The sequence below is a fragment of the Halichondria panicea genome, chromosome 9 (assembly GCF_963675165.1).
Source record: "Halichondria panicea chromosome 9, odHalPani1.1, whole genome shotgun sequence".
Taxonomy (NCBI): domain Eukaryota; kingdom Metazoa; phylum Porifera; class Demospongiae; order Suberitida; family Halichondriidae; genus Halichondria; species Halichondria panicea.
The window spans coordinates 2125010-2148985 of record NC_087385.1 but is presented as its reverse complement, the minus strand read 5'-3'; the positions used below and the strand labels follow the sequence as shown (position 1 = coordinate 2148985).

Below are 23976 nucleotides of genomic sequence, written 5' to 3'. Positions count from 1 at the left end.
CTTAGGCTGTGAAGGTCACCAGATGCTGAGGTATAGTTGGCAAACTATACTCGTTAATTTGGTGTGCTCAGATCTTAGCTTATAGATGATGGGGTTTGTGGCTATGGCCATAGAAATTGGGTCCCCTCTTGTGATAGTAACATTTCTCCACCAATAAACAGGTTGATATCTTGTCGGTAGGTGTTGATTAGGACTTTGGAGTGGTGGGTACAGTTTATGTTTCTGAGGGCGGTTTGGGGGGGGCATCCTACACGAGGGACCGCTCGCTCACTCTCCGACAACAGGGCTGCGCGCACGGCCGCACGGCGTGGCCGACAAATTGCGATGTCACTGCATAATATATCTACTGCCAATGCTCATTGCGCATGCTCAATTGGGCGTGGTCATGGCTTGAGCTAGCGTTGCCCAGAGGAGGATCGTCAGGGTCAAAAGATTTTAATCATAAAGCTGCTTCCGGAGGACTTTCTACTCAGCTCGCTCCACGTGAATTGGAGATACTAAAAAAGAGTAGATGAGTGGAATTCAATTAAAATTCTCCAGAAGCAGGTTTATGATTAAGGCCTTTTGACCCTGAAGATCCTCCACTATGCGTTGACAATGTACTTTGCATTATAAAAGTCAATAGAGCTGCACAGTTAGTAGCTAGACCAGTGCTGATGATAGATTAGTTCCATGGTTGTCTGGGAGGCCAGAGAGGTGCTCAAGCCACCTAAGTCCCTGGCCGGTTATACACGCCACTGCATGTGCTGATGGTTACAGTGGGGATCAGTGCCAAAGTGATAATAATTTCTGTGATAAAGAACCCGCTTATCAATGCCAAAATGCTGGCACTTGTGTCGAAGGAATTGGCTCTATAACACATTGTGTATGTCCAGATGGTTTCAGTGGTGTTGACGTACTGCAGACTCAGTGGTTCAGGACTAAATTCCACCATTGTGCAGTTTGGTATATTGAATTATCATGTACTAAAGATACGATTGCTAGTGTGGTTCTATAGCTATTGGTGCTTTCTTACTTGTTTCTAATATTGTGGTACAAACTGCATCAATAGAAAAACAACCTATAATGTGGCAGGATCTCCAATGGTAGGTGATTTTATGATAATTATCAAACCCTTTTTCGCAGCAATGTTGAAAGTGAACACAATAAAATTTATAAATTGAGTTTGATTTGTACGTCATGACATCCACTTAGAATCAAGGGAATACAAAGGTAAATGTTCTGAAATATAGAGCTCAATTATGATTATTTTGTGCAGCAGATATCAGATGATAGAGAGTCTTGTCTCCAGACTTACAAGTCTGGAGACAAGAAGAGTAGTTGCAAGAATGTGCCACTTGTACAAAATTGTACATGACATGATAGACTTTCCCAACCCATCGGTTGAAAGAAGAGAGATTATCTACAATAGCCGTTCAGTTAATGGGCTCTCCCTGGTACCAATTAGATTTCGAACATCAATGTACCAGTACTCATTCTTCTCACACACTGTAACTTTATGGAATAAACTTGTTAGTAAGTACAATATAGAAGGTATTGTTACTGTCAGTGTGTTTAAATATTTTCTGTTTAGGATGCACTTTACATCTAGCTACTAGCTAATTGTGTATATCCTATGCTATATGCTGAATTATTATAAAATAAAAAAAAATGATAAACAGAAACCTTGACTTGTACACACAAGAATGAAGCAACTATGAACAACGCAATAATTATATCGAACTAAACTTATGCACTTACTCTATCAAATACGACTGTTCCATGACTTACTATTGAGCATTGTAAGGTTGCTCAGGATACATACCCAACAAACTCTACTTATGTACACAGTGTAGTTGGCAAAATAGAGGCTTCACCTCGAGTGTTTATATATAAAGCACATAGTTAGTTATCTAGGTACAGTTCTTGCAGTTACAGGTTTTCGAACAACATGACAAAATAAAACAGTTTCCTGCATTTCCACATAAATCATCAACTATTCCACAAATGAAAACATTGTTTAGGTTCACTGCACACTACCACACATGTGATTGTGTTATTCTCTGGCCATAATTATAGAAAAATTAAAGCTACCCTATAATTATTATAGTCTGTCAACTAATTATTGTACACGAGGTAATTGCTACACTATAGTGCAAAAATAACCTATTCGTCGGGAGCTCTACCTCACTGCCAACTCCATCACACCAGCAGCGGAAACAAATCCTTAATTCTGAGCTAAATTTCTTGCTCCAGGTATTATTGTAAGAATAGTACATGTAGATCTAGCTATGTAACTAAAATTAATGTGCAATTATTTCACACCACGCACACAGTCATACTACAAGCCAATTAAGTTTCAGGCAAGAAATATCAGGTTTCCTGACAATAGTGTTACCGGAATTTTTCATTCCTCAAACAACAACGATGATCTTCAAAACTGTGATCAAGCTCTGGTAAGACAAACACAAAATTTAATTACACCACCCTGCAGTGCCCCTCGCAGTGGAGTTAAGCATGTGAATGCCGGGAGCAGTAAGATGAACATTACTGTTGAATGATTACTCCCTCGGAAGGCTCAGGTCCAGTATACTTTGTGTAAGACAAACAACAAATTTTAATTATTGCAAGTGTGTGTCAAAATCAACTTGCTATTAGATACACAGTGGTACAGTCAATGCAAAGTGTCACTGAGTTTGTACAATTCCAGATTTTTAGCCGAGTTAATTGTTTATAAGCGCCAAGGACAAAATAAACATTTCACTGCATCTAAACAGACATTTCACAAGGGAAAACATTGTTTAGGTTCACTGCACACCACACAACAGATGCAATTGTGTTATTCTCAGGTCATACAGAAATTATAGCTAACCAAGAATTATATAGCAACACAGTTTCTGAAAAGATGAATCAACTCATTATTATACTCAGTCTAATTGCTGCACTAATGCAACAAAGTGATGGCTATTCATCAGGAGCTCCACCTGAAGCTTGTTCTAGCTTACAGCCAAACCACGATGGAGCTTCATCACAACCAGCGGAAACAAACCCATATGAACTAGATATCGAAGAATTTCTTACTCCAAGCGGTGTACTTCAATATGTGCCTGGGGTCACTTACACAGGTATTAACATAATTATTATAATTATAGGAACACTAAATGTAGCTATGCAAAATAATTTCACAACACACACACAGTGATACTACAAGCCAACAATTCCAATTCGGTGAGTTTCAAGGGCTTTCTAATTCAAGCAAGAAAGATCAGGTTTCCTGACAATGTTACCGGCATTTTTAATTCTTCAAACATCAACGAGTATGGTTTTCAAAGTTGTGATCAAGCTCAGGTATGAGTTATTATAGTTTCTTACGGCACCTAAACAATGAATAATTGTTTGCACCACCCCCTTCGCAGTACCCCCTAGGCAGTGCAGTTACCCATGTGAATGGGAGCAATAAAATGAACGTTACATTTGAATGGACAGCTCCCCTAAAAGGCTCAGGTCCAGTATACTTTGTGTAAGACAACAAACTTTCTTGAAAAGTGTGTGTTAACAATAATTCTCAACCTTGGTATTAGATACACAGTGGTACAGTCAATGCACATCTTTTGGGCTGATTTGAGAACTCCTGAAATAAATGAACATCGTAAGTGTTATATAATTATTGCTTACATAAACCACTGTTCACTGCTAAACAGCCTGTGAACCACCGAAATACTTATTGACAGCTCACTGCACGGACGTGTGCCCCTTTGGTTCCTATGGAGATCATACAACAGCAACTTGCCAACAATGTGAGATACAAAATAAATATAACATTCACTAATAATTATGCATTTTTTCATTAGTATTTTTTAATTACAGGGCCAGCATCATCTACACTGGTAACTAATGCCACAGCCTATTATTTGACTCTCGATGAGGCTGATGTTGTAGTTGGTAGAGGAGTATTGAATTACACAGTGATAGTGAATGAAACAGCTTTTGATAGCATTTCGGGTATATTTTTGACAATGTCACAAACCGAAACAATTCAGAATATATTTAGATATGACAGCGGTTCTAGAGAAAAGGATTATCAGGGTTCATCACTTGCAAGTTTAGACAGACAAAACAATTTCATTGTAATTCAAGAACAGATCTTTCTTCGTGATACAATTCCTGTTCAATTGTTCAGTGACAATTTGGCTATTTTCAGTCTAAATCTGAATGCAGTGGTATTTGGGAGTCTAGCAGACAGTACTATGGAGGTACCCACGGATATTGATACTTCCTTGTTTGTTACAATCACTGGGACGCCAGGTATGTACGTCAAAAATACTATGTATACTTTATACATTTGTCCAACACAGATCCCTGTCAAGATGTAACCTGCCTAAATGAAGGAATTTGCAGAGCACTAAACACAGGTGGAGAACTCAATTTCACATGTGACTGTCATCTGGCATACACAGGTCAATTCTGTGAGACATTATTTGACCCATGTGCTCTAAGCCTTTGCCTTAACAATGCCACCTGTGAGAACATTGGCACTACAAACTACACGTGTGACTGCACTATTGACTTTACTGGTGAGAATTGTGAGATTGAAATAGATCAGTGTGCCTTAAACCAAGGAGTGTGTAACAATGGCACGTGTATTGATGGATTTGGTATTTTCTCTTGTGATTGTATCGATGGATTTATTGGTGCATTTTGTGAAACGGATATTAATGAATGTGAGAGTGCTAGTCCTAGCTGTCAAAATGGAGTGTGTATAGATGACATCAACAGCTTCACATGCGATTGTTACCCAGGCTGGTCTGGTGACCTTTGCGAGAACGATATAGATTATTGCTCATTTGGTCCTGCTCCATTTGGTCCCTGCAGTGACTTTGGTAGTAGTGAGTGTATAGAGGAGAACAATACATTTTTCTGCACTTGTTTGACAGGTTTCACAGGATATACGTGTGCTGTTGATATCAATGAATGTGATGAGGCCCCTTGCTTAAGTAATGCAACCTGTAACAACCTACTTAATGGAGCGTACACTTGTGATTGTACTCCAGACTACACTGGTCTTAACTGTGGTATACCTCTGTTCCCATGTAATGGTAGACCTTGTATAAATGGTGGAACATGTATCGATGCTGGCCTTGGAAATGGAGCTTTCTCTTGTATGTGTGCTATTGGTTTCACAGGAGACGCTTGTAAGACTGACCTCGGGTTTTGTACTAATTCAACTTGTATGAACAGTGGTATTTGTGTAGAAGGTGTGGGAACAATGACAACTTGTGAATGTGTTGACGGATTTTCTGGACAAAATTGCGAGCTAGATCTCCCATTTTGTAATAAAAACTCTTGTCGCAATGATGGTACTTGTGTTGAAGGAATTGGCTCTTTAACACATTGCGTATGTATAGATGGTTTCAGTGGTGTTGATTGTAGACTAACCAGTGGTTCAAGACTAAATTCAACAATTGATGTCACTCAAGATTTGTGCAATTTGGTTTTTGGAATACCATGTACCAAAGCTACGATTGGTGGTGTGGTTGCTATAGCTATTGGTGCTTTTTTTCTAATATTGTTTCTGTCAACATTAATGCTACTATTAGTAATGCGGTACAAACTGCGTCAAAAGAAGAGATCCTATAATGTGGCAGGACCACCAGTGGTAGGAGGTGTTATAAAATCGAACCCTGTCTTTGACAGTAATGTTGAAGGTGAGTTCAAGAAATAAATGAGTATTAATATAGGCACTCAAAACTAACAATTAAAAAGGTAAGTATTCATACGTATAATCAAGCTCATTACAAGACTGACTCTTTTTGTAGATGATTGATATGCAGAAATTTTGACTCGTACACAAAAATGGAGAAAGAAGAACCCTACATTACTTATTAGCTGACCAATATACAGTTCTATCGCACACCCTTGAACTTTTAATTATATTAGCCTATTCATCACCCAGTTACAAATTTGTGTATAGCTAAAACATAGCACATTCTGTCATTGTACTCCACCTATTTTGTTGCAGATGGTTCTGATTCACACATGCAATAAGGATAGCAATTATTTTGAAGTGCGAGTTTTTCAGGAGGGGGCAACGTGCCTTACAATTAGGAAATACTCCTTTTCTTGGTTTAAACTGTTTTGCTCATGCATGCTTGCATGTAATGCTATGGTAGTACTAAAGCGACTGACCACTGCATGACCATAATGAATCAAAGCACCGTAGGTGCTAATGCCTTGGTGGAGGTGCCAAAGCTACATAACATAAAGCTAATAGCTTATACACACGATGAACATTTTTTTCAATTTGCTGCATGCAAACTCAAAGAGTGGGTAATGATTGACCATGATTGTTGTTAAAAACGATCGATGTCAAATTCAACTAAAATTAATGGCTGCTATATAGTAGCAGAAGAGCATTGCAGCTCTCTTCTCACTCTTGCAGCTAGCACTCTAGTGCAGAGCTAACTACTACGTAGAGTAGCAACACTCGGTAAACAAGTTTGGCTACATGCTCTTCTGAAAAGGCTGCAATGGCATTTCAAATAAGCAAAACTAGGCATAACTCGAGAACGAAGCATTATTTTGCAAATCCACGAATTAAAATCCAAGAAAACATGACTAGAAGCCTATAGCAACTCTTACTTGCATTCATTGATCCTTGAGCATAGCAGTCTACACACACACACGCACACACAAACACATTACCGTATACCTCACTTGCGCATGCGCACCGAGGCATAATTATGTTGTGTGGGTGTATTGGTCTCAGTACACTTAGGTGCTAAATTTAGACCAAATGGGTTACCCTTTATCAGATTTTTTTGCACACATCCACCCATTTTTATAAATATTCACAATCATAAGTGTTATTGGGGTGGTTCCAGCTCCTTAACTGAGAACTCATTGCTTTGTAGCTCAAACATTGCTACTAGATCTACAGCACATCACTAGCTCAAGAATGTATCGACTCATTATTATACTCAGTCTAATTACTACACTACTGCAAGAAGATGATGCTTATTCATCAGGAGCTCCACCTGAGGCCTGTTCTACCTTACAGCCAAACCATGATGGAGCTTCATTATTGCACACCACCCATTTTTATAAATATTCACGATCATAAGTGTTATTGGGGTGGTTCCAACTCCTTGCCTGAGAACTCATTGCTTTGTAGCTCAATAGATCTACAGCACATCACTAGCTCAAGAATGTATTGACTCATTATTATACTCAGTCTAATTACTACACTACTGCAAGAAGGTGATGCTTATTCATCAGGAGCTCCACCTGAAGCCTGTTCTACCTTACAGCCAAACCATGATGGAGCTTCATCACGACCAGTAGAAACAAACTCATTTGAGTTTACTATTGAACAATTTCTTGCTCCAAGCGGTGTGTATCAATATGTGCCTGGAGTTACTTACACAGGTAATATATACGTAGCATTTTGTAAATAAAAGTACACAATATGATACACATGATGATCATAAAATGCATACAACATACGCACAGTAAAACTACAAGCAAACAACAATTCCAATTTAAGTTTCAAAGGCTTTCAAATTCAGGCAAGAAAGGTCAGGTTTCCTGACAATGTTACTGGAATTTTTCAATCCTCAAACACCAACGAGTATGGTTTTCAAAACTGTGATCAAGCTCAGGTATAGTTATAACAACAAATTGATTATTGATTACATGTATCACCCCCTTCACAGTACCCCCTAGGCAGTGCAGTTACTCATGTGAATGGGAGCAGTAAAACGAACGTTACATTTGAATGGACAGCTCCCCCAAAAGGCTCAGGTCCAGTATACTTTGTGTAAGACAAACAAACTTTCTTGAAAATGTGTATTATCAACCTTGGCATTAGATACACAGTGGTACAGTCAATGCAAATCTTTTGGGCTGATTTGAAAACTACTGAAATAAATGAACATCGTAAGTGATATATAATTGCTTACATAAGCCACTGTTCACCGCTAACTTTAGCCTGTGAACCACCGGAATACTTATTGACAGTTCACTGCACGGACATGTGTCCCTTTGGTTCCTATGGAGATCATACAACAGCAACTTGCCAACAATGTGAGATATAAAATAAAGATAATAATACATTTTTCATTAGTATTGTTTCATTACAGGGCCAGCATCATCTACACTGGTAACTAATGCCACAGCCTATTATTTGACTCTCGATGAGGCTGATGTTGTAGTTGATAGAGGAGTATTGAATTACACAGTGATAGTGAATGAAACAGCTTTTGATAGCATTTTGGGTATATTTTTGACAATGTCGCAAACCGAAACAATTCAGAATATATTTAGATATGACAGTGGTTCTAGAGAAAAGAATTATCAGGGTTCATCACTTGCAAGTTTAGACAGACAAAACAATTTCATTGTAATTCAAGAACAGATCTTTCTTCGTGATACAATTCCTGTTCAACTGTTCAGTGACAATTTGGCCATTTTCAGTCTAAATCTGAATGCAGTGGTATTTGGGAGTCTAGCAGACAGTATGGAGGTACCCACGGATATTGATACTTCTTTGTTTGTTACAATCACTGGGACGCCAGGTATGTATGTGAACATCTATGTACACTTTATACACTATTCCAACACAGGCCCATGTCAAGATATCAACTGCTTCAATGGAGGAATTTGCAGAGCACTAAACACAAGTGGAGAACTCAATTTCACATGTGACTGTCATCTGGCATACACAGGTCAATTCTGTGAGACATTATTCGACCCATGTGCTCTAAACCGTTGCCTTAATGATTCCTCGTGTGAGAACATTGGCACTACAAACTACACGTGCAACTGCACGATCGACTTCACTGGTGAGAATTGTGAGATTGAAATAGATCAATGTGCCTTAAACCAAGGAGTCTGTAACAATGGCACGTGTATTGATGGATTTGGTATTTTCTCTTGTGATTGTAGAGATCGCTAGTCCCAGCTGTCTTCTAGAATGGAGTGTGTATAGATGACATCAACAGCTTCACATGCGATTGTTACCCAGGCTGGTCTGGTGACCTTTGCGAGAACGATATAGATTATTGCTCATTTGGTCCTGCTCCATTTGGTCCCTGCAGTGACTTTGGTAGTAGTGTGTGTGTAGAGGAAAACAATACATTTTCCTGCACTTGTTTGACAGGTTTCACAGAATATACGTGTGCTGTTGATATCAATGAATGTGATGAGGCCCCTTGCTTGAATAACGCAACCTGTAACAACCTACTTTATGGAACCTACACTTGTGATTGTACCCCAGACTACACAGGTCTGAACTGTGGTATACCTTTGTTCCCATGTAATGGTATACCTTGTATGAATGGTGGTACTTGTATCGATGCTGGCCTTGGAAGTGGAGCTTTCTCTTGTGAATGTGCTACTGGTTTCACATGAGATGCTTGTCTGACTGACCTCGAGTTTTGTACTGATTCTACTTGTATGAACAGTGGTATTTGTGTAGAAGGTATGGGAAAAATGACAACTTGTGAATGTGTTGATGGATTTTCCGGACAAAATTGCTAGATCTCCCGTTTTGTGATCAAAACTTTTGTCCAAATGATGGTACTTGTGTTGAAGGAATTGGCTCTATAACACATTGCGTATGTCCAGATGGTTTCAGTGGTGTTGACTGTAGACTAACTAGTGGTTCAGGACTAAATTCAACAATTGATGTCACTCAAGATTTGTGCAATTTGGTTTTTGGAATATCATGTACCAAAGCTACGATTGGTGGTGTGGTTGCTATAGCTATTGGTGCTTTCTTGCTAGTATTGTTTCTGGCAACATTAATGCTACTATTAGTAATGTGGTACAAACTGCGTCAAAAGAAGAGATCCTATAATGTGGCAGGACCACCAGTGGTAGGAGGTATTATGATATCGAACCCTATCTATGTGAGTAATGAGGTGAGTTCAAGAAATGAAATAGAGTCAATGAGTACTGATAAGTATAGGCACTCAAAACTAACAATTAAAAAGGTAAGTATTCATACGTAAAATCGAGCTCATTACAAGACTGCCTCTTTTTTGTAGATGATTGATATGCAGAAATTTTGACTCGTACACAGAGAAAGAAGAACCTTACATTACTTATTAGCTCACCAATGCAGTTCTTATTTTTATCGCATACCCTTGAACTTTTACTATTCATCATCCAGTTATAAATTGGTGTATAAAACATAGCACATTCTGTCATTGTACTCCACCCATTTTGTTGCAGATCGTTCTGATTCACATGCAATAAGTTATTTTGAAGCACGAGTTTTTCAGGAGGGGGCAACGTGCCTTACAATTAGGAAAGTCTTTCTTTCTTGGTTTAAATTGTTTTGCTCATGCATGCTTGCATGTAATGCTATGGTAGTGCTAAAGCGACTGACCACTGCATGACCATAATTATACTCAACTATATGCTTCAACAAATTATGTTGTGTGGGTGTATTGGTCTCGGTACACTTAGGTGCTAAATTCAGACCAAATGGGTTAACCTTTAATTCAGAATTTTTTTGCACACATCCACCCATTTTTATTATAAAAATATTCATGGTCATGTGGTGATTCCAGATTCTTGCCTGAGAACATAATTATAATCATTGCTTTGTAGCTCAAACATTGCTACTAGATCTACAGCATATCACTAGCTCAAGAATGTATCGACTCATTATTATACTCAGTCTAATTATTACACTACTGCAACAAAGTGATGCTTATTCATCAGGAGCTCCACCTGAGGCCTGTTCTACCTTACAGCCAAACCATGATGGAGCTTCATCACGACCAGTAGAAACAAACTCATTTGAGCTTACTATCGACAAATTTCTTGCTCCAAGCGGTCTGTATCAATATGTTCCTGGAGTTACTTACACAGGTAATACATACGTATATGTATATAGCATTTTGTAAAGAAAAGTACATACAATATGATACATGTGATGATCATAAAATGCATTCACAACATACACACAGTAAAACTACAAGCGAACAATTCCAATTCAAGTTTCAAAGGCTTTCAAATTCAGGCAAGAAAGGTTGGGTTTCCTGACAATGTTACTGGAATTTTTCAATCCTCAAACACCAATAAGTATGGTTTTCAAAACTGTGATCAAGCTCGGGTATAGTTATAACAACAAATTGATTATTGATTACATGTATCACCCCCTTCACAGTACCCCCTAGGCAGTGCAGTTACGCATGTGAATGGGAGCAGTAAAATGAACGTTACATTTGAATGGACAGCTCCTCCAAAAGGCTCAGGTCCAGTATACTTTGTGTAAGACAAAACAAACGTTATTGAAAGTGTGTGTTAACAGTAATTATCAACCTTGGTATTAGATACACAGTTGTACAGTCAATGCAAATCTTTTGGGCTGATTTGAAAACTACTGAAATAAATGAACATCGTAAGTGATAATTATATAATTGCTTACATAAACCACTGTTCACTGCTAAACAGCCTGTGAACCACCGGAATACTTATTGACAGCTCACTGCACGGACGTGTGCCCCTTTGGATCCTATGGAGATCATACAACAGCAACTTGCCAACAATGTGAGATATAAAATAAAGATAATAATACATTTTTCATTAGTATTGTTTCATTACAGGGCCAGCATCATCTACACTGATAACTAATGCCACAGCCTATTATTTGACTCTCGATGAGGCTGATGTTGTAGTTGGTAGAGGAGTACTGAATTACACAGTGATAGTGAATGAAACAGCTTTTGATAGCATTTTGGGTATATTTTTGACAATGTTACAAACCGAAACAATTCAGAATATATTTAGATATGACAGTGGTTCTAGAGAAAAGAATTATCAAGGTTCATCACTTACAAATTTAGACAGACAAAACAATTTTATTGTAATTCAAGAACAGATCTTTCTTCGTGATACAATTCCTGTTCAACTGTTCAGTGACAATTTGGCCATTTTCAGTATAAATCTGAATGCAGTGGTATTTGGAAGTCTAGAAGGCAGTATGGATGTATCCACGGATATTGATACTTCTTTGTTTGTTACAATCACTGGGACGCCAGGTATGTATGTAAACAATTCCATGTACACTTTATACAATTCCAACAGATCCCTGTCAAGATGTAACCTGCTTCAATGAAGGAATTTGCAGAGCACTAAACATAAGTGGAGAACTCAATTTCACATGTAACTGTCATCCAGCATACACAGGTCAATTTTGTGAGACATTATTCAACCCATGTGCTCTTAGCCTTTGCCTTAACAATGCCACCTGTGAGAACATTGGCACTACAAACTACATGTGTAACTGCACCATTGACTTTACTGGTGAGAATTGTGAGATTGAAATAAATCAATGTGCCTTAAACCAAGGAGTCTGTAACAATGGCACGTGTATCGATGGATTTGGTATTTTCTCTTGTGATTGTATCGATGGATTCATCGGAGAATTTTGTGAAACTGAAATTAAGGAATGTGTCGCTAGTCCCTGTCAAAATGGAGTGTGTATAGACGATGTCAACAGCTTCACATGTGATTGTTACCAAGGCTGGTCTGGTGACCTTTGCGAGAACGATATAGATTATTGCTCATTTGGTCCAGCTCCGTTTGGTCCCTGCAGTGACTTTGGTAGTAGTGCGTGTATCGATGGAAACATAACATTTTCTTGCACTTGTTTGACAGGTTTCACAGGATATACATGTGCTGTTGATATCAATGAATGTGATGAGGCCCCTTGCTTAAGTAATGCAACCTGTAACAACCTACTTAATGGAGCCTACACTTGTGATTGTACCCCAGACTACACTGGTCTGAACTGTGGTATACCTTTGTTCCCATGTAATGGTATACCTTGTATGAATGGTGGTACTTGTATCGATGCTGGCCTGGATAATGGAGCTTTCTCTTGTATGTGTGCTATTGGTTTCACAGGAGATGCTTGTCAAGCTGATCTCGGGTTTTGTACTGATTCAACCTGTATGAACAATGGTGTTTGTGTAGAAGGTGTAGGAACAATGACAACTTGTGAATGTGTTGATGGATTTTCCGGCCAAAATTGTGAGCTGGATCTCCCATTTTGTGACCAGGACTCTTGTCACAATGGTGGAGCATGTGTTGAAGGTATTGGTACCAATATTTCCTGTAACTGTACTATCAACTATCGTGGAAATCAGTGTGAAACAGAACTTTGTCTTGAGAATAGCTGCACTTTTAATGGAAACTGTTCTGAAACCAATGGTGAGCCTATTACGTGTGAGTGTAGTGAGGGCTTCAATGGTCCAAGATGTGACATCAATCTTGATTACTGTCAGCCAATCACTTGTGCAAATGAAGGCACTTGTATCGAGGGAGAAGGATCAAGAATCAATTGCATTTGTTTGGATGGTTATTCTGGGAACGTTTGCGACCAGGACGACACAGCTTTCTTTGCCTGTACTGGTATTAGCTGTGAGAATAATGGAACCTGTGTAGAGGAGTTCGGCCCAATGTTTAGCTGTTCTTGCCTTGCTGGTTTTTTGGGGAGCCGATGTGAAACTGATTTAAATTTCTGTGAAGCCACCTTCTGCTTTAATGATGGGATATGCATCGAAGGATTTGGACTAACAACCTTTTGTAACTGCTCCTTTGGTTTTAGTGGAGATCATTGTGAAAATGATGACAACTTTTGTGGTACAGACTTGGCTGTTAACTGTACGAACAACGGGAGCTGTATTGAGGGCTTTGGAACTGAGACTAGCTGCGACTGCATGGATGGATTCACTGGTGATGCTTGTGAGATTGATCTTGATTTCTGTGAGCCAATCACTTGTGCAAATGAAGGCACTTGTATCGAGGGAGAAGGATCAAGAATCAGTTGCATTTGTCCAAATGGTTTCTCTGGGAATGTTTGCGATCAAGACGATTCATCTTTCTTTGCCTGCACCAGTAAAAGTTGTGAGAACAATGGAACCTGTGTAGAGGAATTCGGCCCAATGTTTAGCTGTTCCTGCCTTGCTGGTTTTTTAGGTAGCCGATGTGAAACCGATTTAAATTTCTGCGAAGCCACCTTCTGCTTTAATAATGGGATATGCATCGAAGGATTTGGACTAACAACCTTTTGTAACTGCTCCTTTAGTTTTAGTGGAGATCATTGTGAAAATGATGATAACTTTTGTGGTACAGACTTGGCTGTTAACTGTACGAACAACGGGAGCTGTATTGAGGGCTTTGGAACTGAGACTAGCTGCGACTGCATGGATGGATTTATTGGTAATGTTTGTGAGATAGATCTTGATTTTTGTGAGCCAGATTTCTGCTTCAATGGGGGTACATGCGTTGAAGAAATTGGCATCCAATATTTTTGCACATGTGCTGATGGATACAGTGGGGATCGGTGCCAAATGGACGAATAATTTTTGTGATAAAGCACCTACTTATCGATGCCAAAATGATGGCACTTGTGTTGAAGGAATCGGCTCTATAACACATTGCATATGTCCAGATGGTTTCAGTGGTGTTGACTGCAGACTAACCAGTAGTTCAAGACCTAATTCCACAATCGATGCTACTAAAAATTCGTGCAATTCGGTTCTTGGGATATCATGCACTACAGCAGTGATTGCTTCTGTGGTTGCTATTGCTATTGGTGCTTTCTTGCTAATATTGTTTCTGATAACATTAATGCTACTGTTTGTATCACGGTACAATCTGCGTCAAAAGAAGACAACCTATGATGTGGCAGGATCACCAGCGGTAGGTGGTGTTATGGTACCAAACCCTGTCTTTGGCAGCAGCATTGAAGGTGAGCAAAATGTAGATTTGAGTCATTGATTATTTGTAATTGTACTGACAGGTACTCAAAGTCAAGACTCAAAAGAGCACAAAGGTATATATCTAAGTTTTCATGCACATACAATAATTATCGAATCTGATTTTTGCAGAAAACCTGAAACCTTGAGACTTGTACACACAAGAATGGAGGAAACTTAAATATTAGCCTCTATACATAATTATACTGTTGAACCTTTTCTATTTGCTAGATTACAGAACCATAAAGTTTGTAGCAAACCACTTTGCCATGCATGCACTTACAATACAATAGGAATATTGATTAGCATTATAATGTAAAAACTTCAAGTAAAATTAAGGATGTGGAACCTGTATATAGTACTACTATAATTATACTATCAAGAGTTCCTAATGAACTCTTGATACTATGAGTGGGCATATTTTCTATTAAGGTTATACTCACACAGGACAACAAAGAGTAGCTAGCAACAAACAAAACCCCATGCACTGCAGTACATTCAGACAAATCAATTCTTAGAACGAGAGCAATGAGAAAATCGACCCCATCTGTACACAAGCAGCTCGTAACATCAAATGTTCACTGCAACATGTTATACAGGTTAAGAGTTGATGTGGCAACTCCATTAATACGGTTTCTCTCTAATAGAAGTGATGCTTAATGCAGCCTGTAAAGTTTCAAATCTCACTGCCATGCATGCATGAACGTACGTGTGTACTTATAATCTAATTGTCAACCAGTTTGGAATGTAGCTAGAGCTAGTATTAGTAATTGGTTTAGAACACTTCAATGAAAAGGAAGCAGACTAAGTAAACAATGAAGCTATATAATGGCCATGCACATGCTTTACAAAGAGTGAGGATCTAACAGCAAGTAAATCAAGATCTATACAGTTCAGAAATGAAAGCTACAAAGAGAATTAGATCTAATCAACCATTTACAGTGTTGGCTACAACTCTACTGTGCTGTGTACTTCTAAGCCACGCTCAAGATGCCAACAAAAGAGACTTATATTTCTCATTTATCACAGCTCTAACAGGCAGTCCACTGTCTTCTGGGGGCATCCCAGTTATAGACTTTGCTCTAGAACAGATCAACAATGACTCTAGGTTGCTCCCAGATTACAACCTCAAGTACACACAAGTTCTGGATTCAAAGGTAATAACACTAACACACTGTAAAAACAAATTGGTTGAAATAACCCATTTTTGGTTGCCTGAATTGCAATTTTGCAATTCAGGCAACCAAAAATGGGTTATTTCAACCCATTTGTTTTTACAGTGCACATACACTAGAAACATGAAACTCTTCACATGCATGAATGACATTTCCGTTAGTGTGACACTACAATTGCTCTGGAAAGTTTCTTGCAACACTTCGACAGTGAGACAGAGCCCACCTACATCACCTCAATGTGCTGTGGGTGTTCTTTTGCCACCATTCCTGTGGCTGAGATCAGCCATCATTGGAATGTGCCTCATGTAAGTTCACACTACAGGTAGGAGGTACCTTAGTGTTACCCTAATGAATGCATGCACTCAATCTAATCCACAAAAAATATGTGTCAGTAGATCGAGTGAACCAAGGCAGTGGTTTGATTATTAAGCAATTATTTATGTCTACCGAAAGCCAAAAACAATGTGAGATATTAAAAGTCTCCTTGCAGATTTCCTTTGCTTCAAGTGCTCCAGTGCTGAGTAATAGAAAACGTTTCAGGACCTTTTTTCACACCCTTCCATGTTATGTTTACGAGCCTCTTACCATTCAAACGATTATGAAAGATTTTGATTGGACCAGGATGGCTGTCATTAATCAGGACGAGAGTCCCCTCGATTCAGTAAGTGCATGAATGCTCATTGCTCATCGCTATCGGTAACAATGCTATAAAACTAAAGGTTGCTGAGGGGTTGCGAAATATATTTCAAGAGAATGGCTGGGATCTTGGTCAAGCAGGAATGATCAGAGAAGCTTCAAAAATGGATGTAGTTGACTATGAACAATTTCTGAACATGGTATGTAATTAATTCCCTACGAAATCTGCGAAACCAAGTCATGTTTGTTGACACTATAGGCTGACGACTACCGAATCATTATGATCAATACATTTGAGGACCACACCTACCACATCCTGTGTGAGGTACGTAATTTTGTATAGAACATTTCATAGCAGGTCAGTTTTGAAAGATCCAACTTGATGAAACATACGCAAAAGTTTCATTGGGTAGTGTACATATACATGCAGTGTCCAAAGCTAACGTTTCCTGCTTCCTACTTCCTGCTTTTGCATGTCGGAAAGTCCCACAATTCCTGTCATTATTCCTACCTTCACACAGGCCTATCATACACCAGGTTTCGAGTGCGCTCACTCTTTAGGTGTCTTTCGATTACAATTCATCCGAAAACTTGCAACCGCAATCGAAAGAGACTCGCATTCAAAACCCGAGGCTATTATCTTGTAACTTAATAAAGTGGGTAGTGTTAGTTTTTCATACTTGCATGTTAGATGATCACTGTATCATAATTAAACTATTCATACCTACCTATATACACAGGCCTATCAAATAACCGTGTAATGCATGGGTATATAATATAAAGTTGTCGTTTTCATTTTAAGTCAAATTTTGTATATATATACACCACCTTACAACAATTACCACAATTACATTCTATACGGTATCGTATTACAATTGAAGTCTATGACATTTACGGTATTTATATACATCTTTCAGGCCTATCGAAAGTATGGTCAGAGACTGCTGGACCAGGAGATAGTGCTCATAATGCACGGTCGATACATGACTGAGTGGTGGGAGATGGCCTATGAACGGGTCAACAGCTCTTGCACCAGAGAAGAAGTTATGATGGCTCTAAACAACACACTAGCACTGACACCTCAGACTTATGACCTGATAGAAAATACTTCTACAGTGTCTTACTCAGGAATTGTAAGTGTGTATAGGTTCTGTTGTAAACAACAATTATTGTTTTCCTGTAATGCACGTTCCAAAGATAGTGACAAATTCCTATCAGTACATAGATAAACAGTAGTGTCCATTCTTACTGTTGCTATTTAGACCCCGACAAAGTTCTCAGACAAGTATCAAAGCCTCTTGAAAGAAGAACGCTATTCTAACTATACACCACTCAATTTCTTTGGGAGTGCTTACGACTCAATGTGGGTGGTCGCTTACGGACTGGACCTAGTGGACAAATGGATGAAAAATGGAACTATTATCAGTGAATGTGAGGCTTATGCGGGGGAGCTTGTATCACTACACCACTTCAACTATACGAATGAAAAGATGGGATGTTACCTGAGGAGTGGCTTCCATGAGGTCAACATTCTTGGGATTACGGTGAGTTGTAGTAGTCTCCAATGTTTCAAGGCAGCCTTATCCTCGAGAGGGTGTACTTGTTTCAACAGGGACCTGTGGAATTCAGGGAGGATGGTGCTAGACCTGATAATGTCGTGAGACTTAGACAAAACAGAGTGGAACAACAGGAAGGTACGTACATATCACAATTCTTTTGTCTTAACTGCGTGCATATTATCTGTTGTACATTAGCTACGTACACTGTGACTAGACCAACTGTGGCAAGGGTGACGAATAGAGGAGGTGTGGGAGACATGGTGTCTGACACTTATGATTCAGTCTTGTTCACCAATGGCGAAAGTGAAAGCACCATTTGGCCAGGTACACACATGATACGTATACACACCAACATAATTACTCTGAGCCGGTAAGTATGTATGTACACATTGCAACACTGAGAATGTGATGGCTGAGGATGAGGTATATACGTAATAGTTAGATCCACTTGAATGCATGTGTTTAAATTAGCAGGGAATTATGAGCTATAGTTCCCAGTAACTAGATTGCTTTATGATATACAAATTAATGATGTAATGTTGCTAGCTCTAGCTCGTCAACAAACTCGAAAAGTGGGTCTAAATCCTTATATGCATTGGTGCCCATGTTTATACTTATCGCCCCACGAAAAGTGTCTAAACCAGTTATATATTTGGATTCGGTCTGTTACTTTAACAACAGTATCATGGGCATGGGGTATCTATGTGTTACAGTGACCCAAAGGCATAGTCTAACTGGTTTAGATCATTGGCTAGACCTAGCAACATTACACGCTTTGTATCTTCAAGCAATCTCTAGTTATTTCCCTAAACACACTCAAGTGCATGGCTAGATCTATTAGACGCCGCTATATAATCATGATATAAAGCAAATTCTTGGGATCAAAAACACAAGTAATTCATTTATGCACTCATATTGATAACTGCTGCCCTTAACATTGAACATGTTAATTAGGAAGGATTGAGAAAAATTGAACTCAATGTTTTCAAATGCACTAAATAATTATTCAACTGTGTTTTTCCCATACGGGCAGGTGGTGTCATACCCTATGATGGCAGTTCACAACGTGCACTGGATCATACTCACATTGTTATCACATCCATACTCAGCTCATTAGGTGTAATAGGGCTTATCTTTGTTACAGCTGCTTTGATCTTCAATTTGGCATTCAAAAACAAGCGGTGAGTGCCAAAGCAGGGTACCCACCCCATTAAACAATGGTCTGATGGCTTTGGAAGTGACTAGGGGGATCATATAATAGAGTTATTTACATATAGCTAGATGTTAAAATAATTATACTGATATTGCACCACTTTTTCAAACAGTGTCGTCAAACTTGGAAGTCCAAACTTGAACTTTTTTATAATTCTTGGGGCAACATTGCTCTACCTTTCAATTTTCTTCTATGCTACATCAGCTGAAAGTTTTTCGCAGCAACTGGAGGAGACCATATTCTGCAATGTAAGGATAGTATAATGTATAACAATATTTTAGACCAAAATACCTACTATATCAAAAACAAAGCACACGTAAAAATTTAACTACAGTAACCCTTAGGCTTTCATAGAGCATCATAGAGCATCATACTGCGTCTCTTCCAGAGCAAATTCATACACTCACTTTTTCTTTCAGTTTCGGTTTTGGCTGTTCTCTGTTGGCAACACTCTCTGCTTTGCTGTCATTCTGGCCAAGCAATGGAGGATTTACTACATCTTCAGCAACCCAACTCCTAATAAGAAGGTACTTTTTAATTGAAGAATGCAGCTACATGTATTTTTTTTATTGCCATCACTAACTTAATGGAATAGGAAGTCGATGCTTTTTGATACTGTAGGATACCCCAGGCCTACATGCATGCAATAGGCCTTTGAAAAGAAGGATATCTAGTTATATAACACATAATATGCATGCATGGTTGTGATCTCACAGGCAATCAAAGACTGGATGCTGGTGATAATAGTTATGGTTATCGTGGGCTTGGAGATGGTTGTCATGACAGTGGGATCGGCCATTCCAGAGTCAAGGCTTACTGCCAACGCCACCCTAGTCAATGAAGATCGCCAAAATGTAAAACAACGTAGCAGTATGGCTTTGCTATACCCTATACATAATTATGCACAACACTTCATTCTGTGTATACATGCAGCTGGTGGGAATTGTTATAGCATACTTGTTACCCAGTGAGTGGGCAGATCAAAGCAATCCAGTGCTCAGTATATGGCATGTTGCATCACTACCATATATTGGACTGGATTATATGCACTTGCACTGTGTTTAATCATAGATAGAGTAGAAGAGGGATTGGAAACGTTTACAATGAAGTCTACGTAGTGGCTCTGGGACCATCCGTGTATCTCCTCATAACTCCCGCAAAAGCCCGGGAAACTTATTGTGTCCAAAGCATACATCTCAGAGCTACCCCCATTACTGAATCACATGCCCCCTGATAGTAGGTATCAATTGGAAACAAAGAAAATATAATCTCGATCGTCGTGAAGTAGCTAGAGGTACACAGATCGAGCGCTTTTTCATGCTTGTGTTCCTATAGTACCTTTGATATAGCTAAGGCTTTGTAGTGTCCTGTGTCCCAAATGGCCTCAAGTATTAGAGAAAGTTGATGTTTAGCAGCAGAACTGCTCGTGGACTTCTTACAGAGAGCAAAACAATTTTCTCATGAATTATTCATGTTTAGCCCTCGTGTTAAAAAGTAAGCCTCGATTAAAACCGCAGAGATACACGGATGGTACTTCGAGGGTACTTCCGTTTCCAATCCCTCTTCTACTCTATCTATGGTTTAATGCAGTAGATTTCTGTAAGAGATATCCAATTGGGACTTATGCCTAACCAACCCACTCAATAACTCATTTGGTCCCTTTCATAGGCTACTACTTTTAAACTACTAGTGGGAAGAAAACCAAAAATTTACTATGGAATTCAGCAAAACTAATGAATACACTAAATTCCTTCAAAATGTCTTTTATTACGATTTATATGACCAGTCAGACGAGTTTAACGTCATTGGGCAACAAGTTAGTGCCCTCGTGCCGAGGGCATTATGTCCATCCAGTGCAATATATGGCATGTTGCACTCTGGCTGGGCAATAACTAATACTAATTCATGGGTGGTTTTTTTTTTAATAAATTTTTTTTTAATAAATGCGTATTTGTTCTGGTTATTTTCAGAATGGAAGGAACGAGAGGGTGTTCATTTTTGTGTGTGCCAGCACAGCAGCTACAGTCTGGATTGCCATTTCTTTTGGGTATAAAGCTCTACTACAACTTGGAGCTATTTTCATGGCCTTCACAACACGGAAAGTAAAAATTAAGGGGTTGAACGATACGAAAGAACTGTACACTATTATTTACATCAACACGGTGATTATCACAATGCTGATAGTGACAGAGTTTGCTCTCAGGAGCCATCGTGATGTGTACGTCACACTGTATGGGCTGGCCATCTTCGCTGGAGCAACTCTCTTCCTGGGTCTAACCTTCATTCCAAAGGTGAGTGCAACAGATTTGCTCTAACCGTTGAACGCTATATATATACAGACTTTCAGTTAACATTTTGAAATGTAATTGTTGAAGGTACACTGCTCATTTTAGACTGCATTTATATCACTGGCTGTTGAAAGGGTTCCATTGTAACTATAGTACGAATTTTTCCACATTGTCATTGTCGGTGGAGCAGCTAGACCCTCCAGGTTCTAGAGAAATGATACAACTCAAATTTGATTACTAAATCAGTAGAGATTATACTAAATCCGGTATAGACATGTTGACGCAAATCACTATTAAATGTCCACCGCCAGATTGTGTTCGTTGGTAATGCTTTATCTACAGATTATCCTGCTCCACAAAGATCCCAACGGGGAGAATTTGTTCAGTGAACGAGACACGCACAACTTCTCTATAGGAAGCGACGCTCTGCAACTGAGCACTCTTACTGTCCCCGAGGTACGGGCAAAGATTGCCCAACTACAGAAACACCTGGCTCATCTCGAAAAGGTAACTTTATATTAGATCTATAATTATGCAGCCTTTTTCTTGATACATGCAGGATCAGGCAAGTCTGTAGAAGGAATCTACCAAACATTGACAGCTAGATGTATAGTAATCATTGTATACTTCCTCGTGATCAACTGTTCACCCAATGCTTTATTTGCTCATGCACTATAATATAGATCTAGCTATATTACTTCTGTGTGTATATTTTGTACAATCTGACACCTTCATTAATTTGATGAAAAGACAAACTATAAACTGACTACCAGTAGGAGGGTACCACCAGTCTACCAGAAACCAGCATGCAATAGTCATCGTCTGAATTTAAAGCGCCAATTGCATATTTTCCCCACAATGCGTTCGTAGGGTAAAAGAGGGTATTGTGAGACGGAACTAAATAATAGTTAGACACTGTTTTGGAGGTGTCTATGGGATTTAGAAGCCCAAAGGCACTGATTTAGTATCCCGAGCGTAGCGAGGGTACTAAAGTGGCTGAGGGCTTATAAATCACATGGACACCAACAAAACAGTGTCTAACTCATTTAGATACTAGTGCGCATGCACAAACTGCTTGACTACAATACAATTACTTGACAACGGAATACTAGGTATACTAAGTAAATTTGCAGGTATATATACTAAGTCCCATAGTATACCTGCTCTGAGGCACTTTTCTCATGTACTTCCCATGTACTTCCCATGTAGATCTTATCAACTATAGTGTTTAATACTAGTTCTGCATTAATTTTAAATATAGTACCCTCTCTAGAATACATGTAAAAGAAATTTGGATTTGTATGCATGCGAAAATTACCTACCACAATTTTTGTCAGCATTATAATTAATTAGAGAAAACATTTTAACAGGTTTTATAGACATAAGAATCCCTTTGACACAAGAATCACTATAAGTTATATTAGAGTAGCCAATACATGTAAAAGAAATTCGGATTTATAAGAGAGTTCGGGAACATTCGACATAATTGGCTCGTGCCCCTGTGGAAACTGTCTCATGCACACAAAGTAGATCTAAGTCAGCTACTCCTCCAATGGTTTAGTCTGTCACTACTCAAAATTGTCATTCCCATCAATTAATTACCTGCTCAAATAATAATAACTCAAGCCTCAAGGATAGATCTTTAGTGTTTACTATGCTAGGTAAGCACTCGTCTATATGATATCTCCAGACTTGCAATTGATTCTGGCTACAGCTTTTATAAGTGAGTCTGCAATGCGTAGGCATCTGAGGGGAAGTATCTACCATATAATTATAGTGGGTATATTTCGAGGGTATAAACTTTCGCGGAATGACCGTTTACTTTAGTGCACCATGCATGCGAGCGTAAAGTCGTGGGTATATAAATGTTCGCGGTACATGCTTAATTAGCAAAAACCGTTAACATAATTTATACCCTCAAAATATACGGTATATAAGTCTCATGCCCTTAGAAAACACCTCACAATTAATCAAAATTAATGGAGATTCTCAATGCTTTGAAGGCATTCAATATTAATTATAGCACATTTACTTAAGACACTTGTACTGATAGCAAAACGACTGGAAATTCGGTTACTATGCTATAGATTCTGTAGTGTCAGAGCAGATTCTCACCTTCGTTGATGAGTAGCTTTCCCCTCATCTCAAAGATACGACCAGCCATTGCCTTGAGCTCGTCCAGCCTGCAAGAAGATCAGGGAGATAAGACTGAACCTAACATTGAACACACAATAATACACATGCAACTGTGTAGAAGAAGGCTATGAGCATGCTAGCCAAACGTATATAAGGGTAATAAATTAGTATACACTAGATAATCAACACATTCATTACAGTCACACAATGTACTGC

General features: G+C 38.8%; 5 protein-coding genes across 7 annotated transcripts; all 5 read left to right on the top strand.

Moving 5' to 3' along the window:
* Nucleotides 1-2521: 2521 nt before the first annotated feature.
* Nucleotides 2522-6046, top strand: LOC135341300 (fibropellin-1-like). Of its 3 annotated transcripts, none has more exons than XM_064537814.1 (8): nucleotides 2734-3104; nucleotides 3179-3327; nucleotides 3396-3499; nucleotides 3561-3628; nucleotides 3681-3776; nucleotides 3847-4284; nucleotides 4335-5742; nucleotides 5796-6046. In XM_064537814.1, exons 1-7 carry the CDS (start codon nucleotides 2885-2887, stop codon nucleotides 5699-5701), a joined length of 2442 nt encoding a protein of 813 aa, XP_064393884.1. In that variant the 5' UTR covers nucleotides 2734-2884; the 3' UTR covers nucleotides 5702-5742; nucleotides 5796-6046. The 3 variants fall into 3 exon arrangements, with proteins under 3 accessions (XP_064393886.1, XP_064393884.1, XP_064393885.1); XM_064537815.1 differs by having other exon boundaries at nucleotides 2737-3104; nucleotides 4335-5684; XM_064537816.1 differs by lacking the exons at nucleotides 2734-3104; nucleotides 3179-3327; nucleotides 3396-3499 and adding an exon at nucleotides 2522-2577.
* Nucleotides 6047-7193: 1147 nt separating this feature from the next.
* Nucleotides 7194-8973, top strand: LOC135341299 (uncharacterized; the record flags this gene model as incomplete). The annotated part of the gene is made up of 7 exons (XM_064537813.1): nucleotides 7194-7404; nucleotides 7489-7637; nucleotides 7692-7795; nucleotides 7847-7914; nucleotides 7966-8061; nucleotides 8118-8552; nucleotides 8601-8973. Coding segments are annotated over 7 exons (1395 nt in total), but the record flags the coding sequence as incomplete, so codon positions are not given.
* LOC135341236 (fibropellin-3-like) lies at nucleotides 8950-10179 on the top strand (the record flags this gene model as incomplete). The annotated part of the gene is made up of 1 exon (XM_064537752.1): nucleotides 8950-10179. A coding segment is annotated over one exon (438 nt), but the record flags the coding sequence as incomplete, so codon positions are not given.
* A 426-nt stretch (nucleotides 10180-10605) lies between these two features.
* Nucleotides 10606-15079, top strand: LOC135341298 (neurogenic locus Notch protein-like). Its single transcript, XM_064537812.1, has 9 exons — nucleotides 10606-10857; nucleotides 10956-11101; nucleotides 11156-11259; nucleotides 11322-11389; nucleotides 11443-11538; nucleotides 11595-12029; nucleotides 12076-14746; nucleotides 14798-14830; nucleotides 14886-15079. Exons 1-7 carry the CDS (start codon nucleotides 10638-10640, stop codon nucleotides 14355-14357), a joined length of 3351 nt encoding a protein of 1116 aa, XP_064393882.1. The 5' UTR covers nucleotides 10606-10637; the 3' UTR covers nucleotides 14358-14746; nucleotides 14798-14830; nucleotides 14886-15079.
* A 490-nt stretch (nucleotides 15080-15569) lies between these two features.
* LOC135341297 (gamma-aminobutyric acid type B receptor subunit 2-like) lies at nucleotides 15570-22364 on the top strand. The gene is made up of 16 exons (XM_064537811.1): nucleotides 15570-15910; nucleotides 16090-16233; nucleotides 16419-16589; nucleotides 16648-16764; nucleotides 16824-16889; nucleotides 17482-17697; nucleotides 17827-18108; nucleotides 18177-18258; nucleotides 18319-18447; nucleotides 19157-19304; nucleotides 19449-19584; nucleotides 19756-19863; nucleotides 20053-20190; nucleotides 21307-21627; nucleotides 21967-22131; nucleotides 22184-22364. The coding sequence occupies exons 1-16, from the start codon at nucleotides 15653-15655 to the stop codon at nucleotides 22199-22201; spliced, it is 2499 nt and encodes an 832-aa protein (XP_064393881.1). The 5' UTR covers nucleotides 15570-15652; the 3' UTR covers nucleotides 22202-22364.
* Nucleotides 22365-23976: the final 1612 nt, after the last annotated feature.

Coding starts and splice junctions, on each gene's coding strand:
- LOC135341300 (XM_064537814.1), top strand. CDS start 2,885: ATGAATCAACTCATTATTATACTCAGTCTAATTGCTGCACTAATGCAA. Junction 3,105..3,178: donor GCCTGGGGTCACTTACACAG/GTATTAACATAA, acceptor ACACACACACAG/TGATACTACAAGCCAACAAT. Junction 3,777..3,846: donor AACAGCAACTTGCCAACAAT/GTGAGATACAAA, acceptor TTTTAATTACAG/GGCCAGCATCATCTACACTG.
- LOC135341298 (XM_064537812.1), top strand. CDS start 10,638: ATGTATCGACTCATTATTATACTCAGTCTAATTATTACACTACTGCAA. Junction 11,539..11,594: donor AACAGCAACTTGCCAACAAT/GTGAGATATAAA, acceptor GTTTCATTACAG/GGCCAGCATCATCTACACTG. Junction 12,030..12,075: donor TACAATCACTGGGACGCCAG/GTATGTATGTAA, acceptor CAATTCCAACAG/ATCCCTGTCAAGATGTAACC.
- LOC135341297 (XM_064537811.1), top strand. CDS start 15,653: ATGAAAGCTACAAAGAGAATTAGATCTAATCAACCATTTACAGTGTTG. Junction 15,911..16,089: donor CACAAGTTCTGGATTCAAAG/GTAATAACACTA, acceptor CATTTCCGTTAG/TGTGACACTACAATTGCTCT. Junction 19,864..20,052: donor ACCCAACTCCTAATAAGAAG/GTACTTTTTAAT, acceptor GTGATCTCACAG/GCAATCAAAGACTGGATGCT.